The sequence below is a fragment of the Achroia grisella genome, unplaced genomic scaffold (genome assembly GCF_030625045.1).
Source record: "Achroia grisella isolate CSIRO2021 unplaced genomic scaffold, CSIRO_AGI_Agris_v1 utg1360, whole genome shotgun sequence".
In the NCBI taxonomy this organism is placed as follows: domain Eukaryota; kingdom Metazoa; phylum Arthropoda; class Insecta; order Lepidoptera; family Pyralidae; genus Achroia; species Achroia grisella.
Window position 1 is genome coordinate 832,814 of NW_026712626.1, and position 12,172 is coordinate 844,985.

Below are 12,172 nucleotides of genomic sequence, written 5' to 3' on the forward strand. Positions count from 1 at the left end.
GGTGAATACTAAATAATAAATAAAGATTTCGTATCATGTCGCAATAGGTTTAAATAATAATAATAGGAAGAGAAAATAAGACAACAGTGATAATAATAATAATAATCTCAGGACAATTCACACAGCGCCATCTAGACCCAAGTAAAGCTAAAGCTTGTGTTATGGGTACTAGACAACTGACAAAACTGGTACAAATACATAGTTTTTTTTTTGTCAATACAACAAATTAAATAAAGCAACGTAAATAAAATAACAATAAACATTTGTATTCATGACTATGATTGTTTGTATCGGTCTGAATATTTAGTATGTATGATATGTATTTACAAAAAAAATATATATCTATGTATTTTTATTAGTTATCTAGTATTTGGGTCTAGATGGCGCTGTGTGAATTGTCCTGAGATTATTATTATGAATTGTCTTCTTTAAAAGAAGATTTATTATTAAGGCTTTATGATTATTATTATATACGTATTTAATATCTTATTTAGGAGATATGTTTATTATTATGTATTATCTTTTATAATCTTACTGACTTTGTAGAGAAATTCGTCTACATCTAATACTTGCTAATTCTCATTTAGTAGCACTATATCCAATAATAAATAGAAATACATACATGTGAAATGTAAAAGCAAAACTTAAATTGTAACTTCGTTAGTTCCTAATAAATAAATAAAAAAACCTTAAAATGCATGGACGTTGTTCAAAGAGTTCGGTACTGATCACTGACGGTATTATACCACCGAGGCAGTAAAAAGATATTTAAAACAGTTTCAAGTATGTTTGAAATTGTCAACAATATCACTGTGACAAAGCACTAAAGCGCTGTATGTATTAATGAAAAACGTGTGTAAATAAAGATTTGTAAAAAAGCAAAGTAAATAGTAAATGCTAATAGAATTTTACGTTAAGGTAGCTTTTAGAATTGCTAATATATCGTAGATTTATAGACATTGTGGCCAATTGGTTACTATCCCGATTTAGACTGACAGATCCTAAGTTTGAGTCTGGGCAACACTAAAAATCTATGCGTCATTCTATATTATAATTAAAACTTCCAAACCGCTACAAACAATCATACTAATGAATATAACTTTTGCACCGTGAAAGGCATCGAACCAGCGCTCATTGGAAGTAAGGCGATGTGCCAAACCGTTAGACCACCGAGATCGTATTACTAGTATCAGCGAGACTTTGTAAAAAATCCTCGGATAAAAAACCTATTAGATAACATAATTAATAATAAATGACTATACTTATTAGTTAGTTATAATATACAGTAGTCGATTCTCAGACCTACAGAACATATATTATATATATATATAAAATTTCATTAAAATCGTTCAAGACATACCATATTGTCTGACAAACTGACACGAGAATATTATATGGTATATAAAATTATGTTGTACACACTGTTCATTAACCCAAACAATATAAAAAAAATCTATACATACCAACCAAAATCATAAACCTCCTTTATACTCAGTCGGTTAGAGAGCTTTATATGGAAAAAAATCCAACATAGATTAAGAAAGTCGTGATCAACTAAATTAGATCAATTTATTCCAGTAATGAAAGTGACATAAGTGTGTTTATAGTTTTGTAAACAAATTTCCGTGAATCAAGTTGAGCAGTTAGCGCTAACCAGACCGTTACACGTCACCGTAACTACAACGGCGAAAGTTTAGAAAGAGAAAACCTTAACACTATTTGCGTAAGACAATATTGATAAACGGATGATAAAATTAAATCATAGTATATGACGACCTCGGTGGTATAGCGGTTAAGCACGCTGCCTTACTTGCTATGGTTGCGGGTTCGATTCCTCGCAAATGCAAACATTCGTATTCATGAGTTTTATTGTATTGGTGTAGTATGTATATTCTGTATGTATTTATAAAAAAATATATAGTATTTATGGATTTCTAACAGTTGTTTAGTACCCACAAACTCTGCTTAGCTTGGGACTAGACTAGAGTGAATTGTTCAGGAAAAAAATAGATATGGAGTATGTTTATAGTTATAAACTGAGAATAGAATTATACTATGGAAACAAGACAACTGATAGAAATACTTAAATACATTTATTTATAAAGACGTATACAAACAATTATACTCATGACTACAAATGATGTGTCACACGATAATCGAATCCGCGACCAACATTAGAGAGGACGCAAAATTTCTAGATCGATTTATTTATTCATTATTTGTGTCACGTTCTTTAATGTCACATAAAACTTCATACAAAGTTTTCCTTAGCCTGATTTTTGCATGTAAAGATAAAAAAAAGAAAATCAGTAATAGACCATAAACTAGTGTGCACTTTATTTCCAGATGCGCATTTACAATAAGTCTGGCAACTATAAAAATAAAAAATAAAATATTCAAATTTGGATTTTTTTTGTCGTCACAGAAAAACTATTCATTGTGCGAGTGTCGAAGGTCGTACATCACGAATTCCAAGCAGTCATTACTGTTGTACACCTGGCCACACAATAGCAGACGGCAATTGCAGCCGCGTGCTTACTAAAACGGTTTCACTTTCGGTGACCTATGTAACTTACTTTCTACCACGTAGTTTGACAACGTTATGCGCTCGAAACTACGGATTAATAGCTGATGGCATTAAGATTAAGATGTGTAATGAAGTGAACCAATTAACTAGAGTTAGAATTAACCTCTAGTTAAGTAAACTTTGTACAAGGTTAACAGTTTAAGTAAATAAAATTTCATTTCCGTGACGGCCTCGATGGTCTAGCGGTTCAACATAGCGGTTTACTTCTGATGGTCACAGGTTCGATTCCTCGATACAAACATTTGTATCATAAGTATGATTGTTTATACTGGTCTGAGTGTTTTCTATGCATATATTTATAAGAAAATTTATGTATACATATATATTTGTTTTGGACAATTCACAAAGCACCATCTAGTCCAAAGGTAACCAAAGCTTGTTTTATATACCCATAACACAAGCTCCGCCTATCAATAAGATATAAATACTTAGATACATTGTTTTTTGTAAATACATAAATACACGCAAACACCCGAACCGATACAAACTATCATATTCACGAAAACAAATGTTTGTACCGTCCGAGAAATCGAATCCGCGACCATCGGAATTAAAGCGGTGTGTTAAACCTCTAGACCACCGAGACCGTCAGATATGTATTTACATCAGTCATTTAGTACCCATAACATAAGCTCTGCTTAGCTTGAGACTAGATGTCGCTGTGTGAATTGTCCAGAGCTATTATTATATCATTTGGCATGGTAACTTATCAGGAGTACTACAGAAGTACTTGACAATGCCCATGTTGCTATTCCTGAATATAAAAAACAATTGCCATTTACTATCAGGTTGCCAAGCTGAAGAGGAAACGCCACAACACATCCTATGTGTTTGTAGCCCACTCATGCATAAACGAAATATCTCTTTTGGAACGTATACACTTTATCCTGAGGAGATAAAAACCATCGCTCTTAAGGATATCCTTCAATTCTTGTCCCTGACGGGTCTAGGTTGAGAACTTTGAAAAGGTCAAGCAATAGATCTATGTAGGTCGCACTGCTACCAAAACCCTCAAAATAAAAAAAGTTGAGGTGGGCCAAATGCCTGTTTGCCAAATCCAGTTTAAAAGAAATCTGGCTCTACGACAGTTCTACACATTTGTAACCAGTTTTATGTCACAAGTCATAAAAAGCGGTTAATAATCGGAATTCCGTGGTTATCTCTCTGACTCATTAGTGTACGTAAAGAATGACAGTGACAAAATATGATAATGAGTTTCAATGACAAATTTACTATTCTCTTATTGTCCGTCGTTATGCTTATTACACACCTTAGTCCTTTGAAATGGTAACTCATGAGTACGGGCTTTACATGATAACGTGTTGTTCGAATACACTATTTTATACCCCTCCGATCGATCCCCCGTCCAATCCAAACGGGGATCTAAATTACGACGGCCTGAGCCGAGGTTCGAACGTCTAACGGTGCTGTAGACTGTAGTCGTATCCGTCAGGCGGGAGATGGCATTCAGCCGCTCCATAAGCCCTTCCGCAGGTTTGGAGTGCTATCTGCATTCGTCCTCTATCGTGCGGTGAAGCTGTAAAGGCCAGCTGCGGCCAACAGCATTAGAGTAGTACAAAAAAATCCGTTTCAAAATTTATTCCATGGTTGTTTACAATGTATACAATTTTATAAATAGGATATTTACAATGATAATAATATGAAAGAGCTCTCGATATTTCGACGCATCAAGTCCTCAGATGATAACGTGATGTCCGAAAACGCTGTCTCAAAGTTTATTTAGTTTGTATACATTTTTTAAATGGGACATTTACAATAATATTATTATGCCAGAGCTTATATTATAGAGACCGATATTTCTATGCTGTTACAGAGGTCACCGTCACGAGTCGACTGAAGATGGCTTCTTTTTCGAACTATTGTAATACTCTTGGCCTCAGCTGGCCTTTACATATTCACTCAACAATAAGGGGCGAGTGTTTCACACACAACAGCCCATATGAGAGGCTGAGAGGAGCCCAACTTACAAGGGGCGAGTGCAGATGGCACTCCAAACCAAAGGAAGGACTTATGATACGACGACGACTTATGATATGTATACGACTTTAGTCTGAGGGCACCGCTAGGGGTTTGAACCTCGGCTCAGACAGTCGTAATTTTGATCCCCATTTGAATTGAACGGGGGCTCGATCGGAGAGGACGGTGAATGTAAACAATTATGACGAGCAGCCATATCTGTCTTTTTCTATTTATCTTATATATAAAATTCTCGTCTCGCATACACTATACTCCTCCAAAACGGCATGACCGTATTTTATGAAATTATATATGCATATTCAGTAGGTCTGAAAATCGGCTATAATCTATTTCCACATCCCTAAGTGATGAGGGTTGTCCACCCATAATATATTTATTTTTTTATTTTTTAGACGAAAATTTTATTTTTTTATAATGTGGTATTAAAATAACCCTAAAATTTCACTCTTCTATCACCAACCCCTATTTTCGAATGGCAATTTTAATTCATATGGCAAAACAACGTTTGCGGGGATAGCTAGCCTTTTATAATCTCAATGACTTTATAAAGAAATAGATCTACATCTGAAATATGCTAATTCTCATTTAGTAACACTACGTGTATAAACAGAAAATACATAAAAACTGCGTGCATAAACAGACGTACATGTGAAAGGTAAAAACAAAACATTAAAAAACATGAACGTTGTTCAAAGAGTTCGGTCCAATTAAAGCAACATAAGAATTATTGTCGTTCGATTTACTTGGAAACATATTGATTTGTTAAGAGTAGTAATGTGTTTGAAAGTTTAAAACACTAATGACGTACAACGGCTTCGCCCGTTTACTCATAATATTGTAAGTTTTGTATATATTGTTTGTATATATCATCGTTGTTGTATATATTATCTTTATCATCATTAACTGCTTCTTCCTTAACTCATTTATTTGGGATCGGCGTAGTATACTTTCTTTTCCATTCAACCCTGTGTACATAATCTGTACATAGTATAAAAAGAAGCATTTCAACTACGCAACGGAATTCAATAAAATTTTTAGCAATAGATAGAGTGATTCAAGAGGAAGGTTTATAGGTATATACTACATGTACACTCCTGCGAAACTGGGCCGAGTAGCTAGTATACTGTATAATATAATGTCCCTGGACGCAATCTAGACTCTTATGGGTACTACATAACTAATATAAGTAAATGCATACATAATATACGTAGAAAACACCCAGACCGATAAGTTTTAACTTTAGTATCGGCCAGATATGTACATACGACCTTTTAGATATATATCGGGGTAGTAAACTAGTTGGTTATGATTTTCTTTTTGAGGAAATATAAATGGACTAGCTATTACCCGCGACTATATCTGATATTGTTTGAGATAAAAGATATCCTCGTCCGTTTGATATAATTTATCCTTATATGCTTTACCTGAAAATTTGTAGTTTCCTCTTTGAGTGGTTAGCTATGAGCCATTTTGTATTGCTGTCACATTCGCAGGTATACCTATATTGTATTGTATTGGTGCAAATAAACAGATTATTGATCCAATGCAATACACTGCAATACAATACAATGTAATGGGTAAACCTGCATGTTTGCTGTCCTGCATTGTAATTAAGCCTATATGTTGTGTGGATTAAAATACAATAAAAATTCTTATATATCTATGTCAAATTTCATTAAATGAAAAGGTAACATACTGATAGAGACATTTTGCAGTTTATAAGAAACTAGCTACTCACCCCGGCTTCGCACGGGTGTACATGTGTTATACATATAAACCTTCCTCTTGAATCACTCTATCTATTAAAAAAAACTGCTTCAAAATCCTTTCCGTAGTTTTAAAGATTTAAGCATACATACAGGACGGACAGACAGCAACAGCGACTTTGTTTTATACTATGTAATTTATAATAAAAGTTATGATACAACGTTAGTGGTGAAAATATTGCTAAAATTGGTTTCAATCACAGCCTTAACATTAAGGTGGCCACATTGCTACGGTAACAGACCGGTTGCCAAAATACTTGTCCGGGAGTGACCCGGTTTGGTTGGATATAGTAGGACTGTCATGTAGGGTTGTCACACAAACCTAATTCTTTTTAATGATAATTCAATATTAACAATAGTAAAAACCTAACGCTGTCTATTGCAACCTAACTAGATGTTCAAATTTTAAAATTCTTTTGATTTTCAATAACCCATTAATCAAAGAATGCTAAAGGATCTCAATGAGAAATATTGCAAAAACGAGAGAAATATGATACAGATGAACTTAAATATAATATACTTTAGTAAATCATTTATTTAAATAGATAAATAAATAATTTACTAGCGAAACATCCCGGCTTCGCATGGATGCATTACAAATCTTTGTACTTCTCGGCTTGTTCTATACTATAACACGCATGTATTATACATATAAACCTTCCTCTTGAATCACTCTATCTAGTATTTAAATCTGCATTAAAATCCGTTGCGTAATTTAAAAATATAAAACATTAAAAATAATACTAATTACTAGAAGTGGTCCAGATAACCTTTGTCAGTTTGTTGTCAGTTCTTCTCATCTCTAAATTATTCCGAACTGACAGTAGATTTGACATATCATAAGAGTCTGTAATAGACCTACAGGAATAAAGATATTTTGAATTTGGAAAGAGAGTAAGAGTAAAAAATAAAGTATATTGGCACATGAGTGGTGAAACGAAGGTATCTGATGTACCTGATGAGTGAGAGGTGTTGGTTTTATGAAGAAACATACGGAATTAAACGAAAATGCGACTAACACGACAGCTATACATAACAGAATGTTACAAAAAGAATATGTCAAAAAATATAATTATAAAATTCGAAAATAATATAAAAACCTATCAAGCAGTTCGTTACAAGTGGAAATGAATAAGAAACTAAAATTAATCTAAAATAACACTTACATACATATTATATGTATGACTAGAGCATCTATTAATAAAAATAAAATAATTGAAATGAACATGTGTATTTCCCAAATGTTAAGTGTGAAGTGGAAAGTGTCTGTGAGCCACAGCAAAGAAGAAAGTAACAACAACTAATAGTCAAAAGTGATATATATATAAAACAGATATCAAAAATACAATTATAAAAAGAATGGTAGACAAACTGCCAGCAACAATATGGTTCAAAATATATGGTCGACAGCCCTAACAATTTCGAGTGACTATAATTTGCAGCCACACGAGATTGAGGTTACAATAGTTAGTATGCCAAAGGTTCCGGCCGGGACGTGTTAATGGTCGCTAAGTGGCTTTTGGATCAATTTCACTATCTAATGTAACGTTAATAGAGAAATATCAAGTTTTTGTCTGTCTGATGTCTATAGCTAGGAAACTTATGAGAAATCTATACTAATATTATAAAGCTGAAGAGTTTGTTTGTTTGTTTGAATGCGGAAATCTCCGGAACTACTGGTCGTGTACCATTTGTCGAGGAATGCTTTAAGCTATATGACATTACGCTACGACCAATAGAAGCGAAGCAAACGGGGAAAATTATTCATATTTGAAGGTTTCCGTTGCGTGCGCTGCGCTATCGAAGTAGACACAGCGAGTATTATATATACAAACAAACAATAAAATTATGTCACTGTTTTTGGTGACTGATGATAGGTGGTAACAGTCACCTATATATATGAACAGTACTACGGTCATCACGTTATCATGTGACACCCGTGATACCACTCATGCGTTGCCATTCCAGAGTACTAAGATGTCATGCCTCTTATCCTGTAATTTCACTGCCTTATCTGCACCGTACAACTGAAACATGTGTTACATAGCAAACTACTATCCAGATTTTTTCCAGATGCTATCCAGAATTTAACAGTTTCCTTCTAGTTAAATAGTCAGTATGTTGTAGATAAATATGATGAACCTTTGTCTTTTAAGAAATTCTTGGTTTTAAGATAGACAAATCGATAAAAGAACTATTGTTTATTCTAATAATATTCTTATAAAATTTGTAAAAATGTCTCAAAAGTTTTACTTATGAATGAATAGATTTCGTTAAAACCATGTGTGTAGAACATATAATAGTTTACCTAGGGCGGTTATTAATTAATTAACATAAACAGAGCCGTATAGGTATAGGGTTGTAAGTTTATATGTGTTTATTTAAGCTATATTATATTCAATATTATACAAAGATACTACATTTATTTATAGCCATGTTTAAAATTAACAGAAGTAATAGTTCGTTGATGTCTTTTATATGAAAATTCAAGTGTACAATTTATATAGAAATTTTTCGAATATTATATTTAGAATTTGTAATGTAATTTTTTTTAGAGCTAAGCAGACCTTATTTTTTTTAATACAGTAGCCCCGGATATTAATCTCCAGGTTTGTTACTACTTTATTTATACACAACTTTTTATTATATAATATTTTAGGATACAGCAAAACTTGTATGAATATTACACAACTAATACAAATTAAATACATTTTTTTATTAACAGATACATAATACATAGAAAACACCCAGACCGATAAGACAGTCATACTAATGAATACAAATAGTGTTCTGCATGGAAACGAACCTACTACCATCAGAAGCAAATGTGCTAAACCGACCACCGTGGTGGTCAAATTATAAAAATGGATAGACTCGAAAAATACATAATCAGTTTTAGATATTATATATTATACAAAGATATAATATTGCCCTTATGTGAGTTGTGCTTATTTTAATTATAAAAATAGGTTTAGTTGCAGTTTTCACACTCATATCAATAATTTCTTCTGGAAGATTTATATGTATAATATATGCAGATATTTATACGATATTCACACAAACTATACATATGTCCAATGACAATAATTAAATTTATAATCACTTCCATATCTAAAATAGTTCTTATGTCATTTGTTAAATAAAGTCCATAATACAGTGGAGTTGTCTAAAACACGCTTTGATCCCCAAGATTCAAGGAACATATTTGGAGAATAAACAGCCAGGAATCATACTCCAATGGGTAATGTTGGGTGAAAGCAGTTTCAAGAAGTACAGTCAACAAAAATATCATCCTGTTTTATTTTACCGTAATTATTTTTTCAATAACTATTTTATACTAGCTGTCTGCGGATTCACCCACTTTAAATTAAAAATATGGCCTACGTGTTATCCTGAGGCCTAAGTTTATATTGATGTAAAGTTTCATCAAAATCCGTTCAGTAGTTTTTGCGTAAAAGAGTAATGAATATCCATACTCACTTTCGCGTTTATATTATTATATATTATATTAAGATTATAGTACGGCAAATGTCCTGTTTATATAATATAATTTGTATTTATTTTAAAATATGTATAAATATTTTTAACTTTACATTCTAACCATACAATGTATGAGAGGTTCTCAATCATACCGGAATTGGGTCACGGATGTTTTTTATTGACCGGCAGTGACGTAATAAATGAGCCGTAATTATATATTTTTATATTTAGAAACGGGTTCAAGCGCTCGAGTTTTTTTTCATTCTTGAGACCTTATGAAGTTTTACTTTCATATATTATCTTCATATTGCTATGTCAGACATAATCCAAATTTAGTTTTATAATGTTTTTCAAATATTTTAATTTATTTAAATCATTAATTAACATAATTTATACCAAATATTTATGTTAATTCATTTTCAAAGTAAGACATTTATTTATAAATTTAATGAATTTATATGAATGACCAATGGACAGTCAAAAATAGAAATAAAAAAATTGCGTACATATGTGTCCTACATGGAAAAATAATAAATATCTTATGCATATAGAAAAAAATAATAAAATTAATAAATTTAGAATTTGACTTTAACAAATGTTTTCTGATATACCATAACAGAAATGGCAAAGAAGCTTACGGCCCACCTGATGGAAACTGGCAAATTTCGTTAATTCTCATGAACAGTGTCAAGGTTATCACGTTATCATGTGACATTCAATGTACACTAATGCGTTGAGACTTCGGATGAGACTCAAAGAGAGTAGGAGACTTTATGATACTATAGAAGACTATAGGAAACTAGGAGACTATAGACGACTACGAGACTAGGTGACTATAGTAGACTAGGAGACTATAGGACACTAGGAGACTATAGGAGACTAGGAGACTATAGGACACTAGGAGACTATAGGACACTAGGAGACTATAGGACACTAGGAGACTACAGGAGACTAGGAGACTATAGGACACTAGGAGACTATAGAACACTCGGAGACTAGGAGACTATAGAACACTCGAAGACTATAGAGGACTAGGAGACTATAGGAGACTAGGAGACTATAGGAAATTAGGAGACTATAGAACACTCGGAGACTAGGAGACTATAGAAAATTATGAGAATATAGGAGACTAGGCTAATATTAGAGACTACAGGAGTCACGCATCCCTATTCTGTAATTTACTGCCATCTCTTATTCAAAACTGTAACGTAGCTGGGTAATAAGGCTATCTTATAGCAAAATATTTCATCCACTTTTCTTTTCGTGACCAATCGCACTTGTCGCGATTAGTTTCTATTGATTCAAAGCACCTGTAACACGATTGCGGTTGAATCTCGGCTATCAAAGCGATTATAGTTTTTATCAACCACAGACAATGGGAGCAAATATTTCTATAACTTATTAGTCTTACCTCTGTCATAGTCTTCGCCTTTACATGTCAAAGGATTGTCCAATATCGATAATAACACAAACAATAACACCAACTGTTTCACATCACTACGGATAATTCCAAATTTGAACCACATTCGAACTGTCATCGTGACGTTCAATTTCCCGCGTAAAATTAAAAATATAATGGAAAAACTCCTTTTGAAAAAATTCACGTTCGATTTTCAAATATGGATTTCGTTCACATTTTATTTTTTTATTGCGTCTATTTCATTGGCGGCATCTGAACGGTTTCTTCTGCATTGTTTTATTTTTTTTTATCTTATAGTTTTTCTTTTTTAAATTCTGCAACAATGAACCAAGACGTGCGTCCGGTGTCACACCGAAGAACCCACTAGCCGACTGACCAACTTAACACTGTAAAATAAGAAACATACATATTGCAGGCGAAGAGTTACTGCGAAAGAGTCCCATTTTACTTTCTCCGCGTCAACAAAAAAAATCTCTAGTTATAGAAACAATAAGGTTGAAAACGTATCCCCTCTATACTCAGTAAGAACTCGGTCATAGTTAATAACGTCTCGCTAAACAAGTGAACGGTGAAATGAGAAATTGTGAGAGACGGACATATGTCAGAACGAGATGGGTAGACATTTCTTTAATAAGCCAACCACATTAACTACGAACCAATAAAAAGTTTTAGTTTTCATGGTGTGAACAATATATTATATATTTTATGGTATAATATTACCAAAACAAAAGTATTTGTTACTGAAAAAACTATTACAATATATTTCTAGCACTCTTTAATAAATACTTAATAGCCGAACAAATAGTATTTTATTCATATAAAATAACGGCGTCAAAACATATTAAAGAACATCTGCTATGTGTTTAAAAAGAGTATTTATACTTACAACTAGCTGTCCCGGAAAACGTTGTTTTGCCTTAG

At 32.8% G+C, this 12,172-nt stretch overlaps 1 protein-coding gene across 1 annotated transcript in view; it reads right to left on the minus strand.

Annotated features, from left to right (window-relative positions):
- The window catches only part of LOC131855274 (serine protease filzig), a 34,917-nt gene extending 23,548 nt beyond the window's left edge, over positions 1–11,369 (minus strand). Inside the window, exon 1 of the mRNA XM_059206521.1 lies at positions 11,243–11,369. Within this exon, the coding sequence (XP_059062504.1) occupies positions 11,243–11,369 (127 nt within the window). The remainder of the gene's footprint in view (positions 1–11,242) is intronic.
- Between the last annotated feature and the right edge of the window lie 803 nt (positions 11,370–12,172).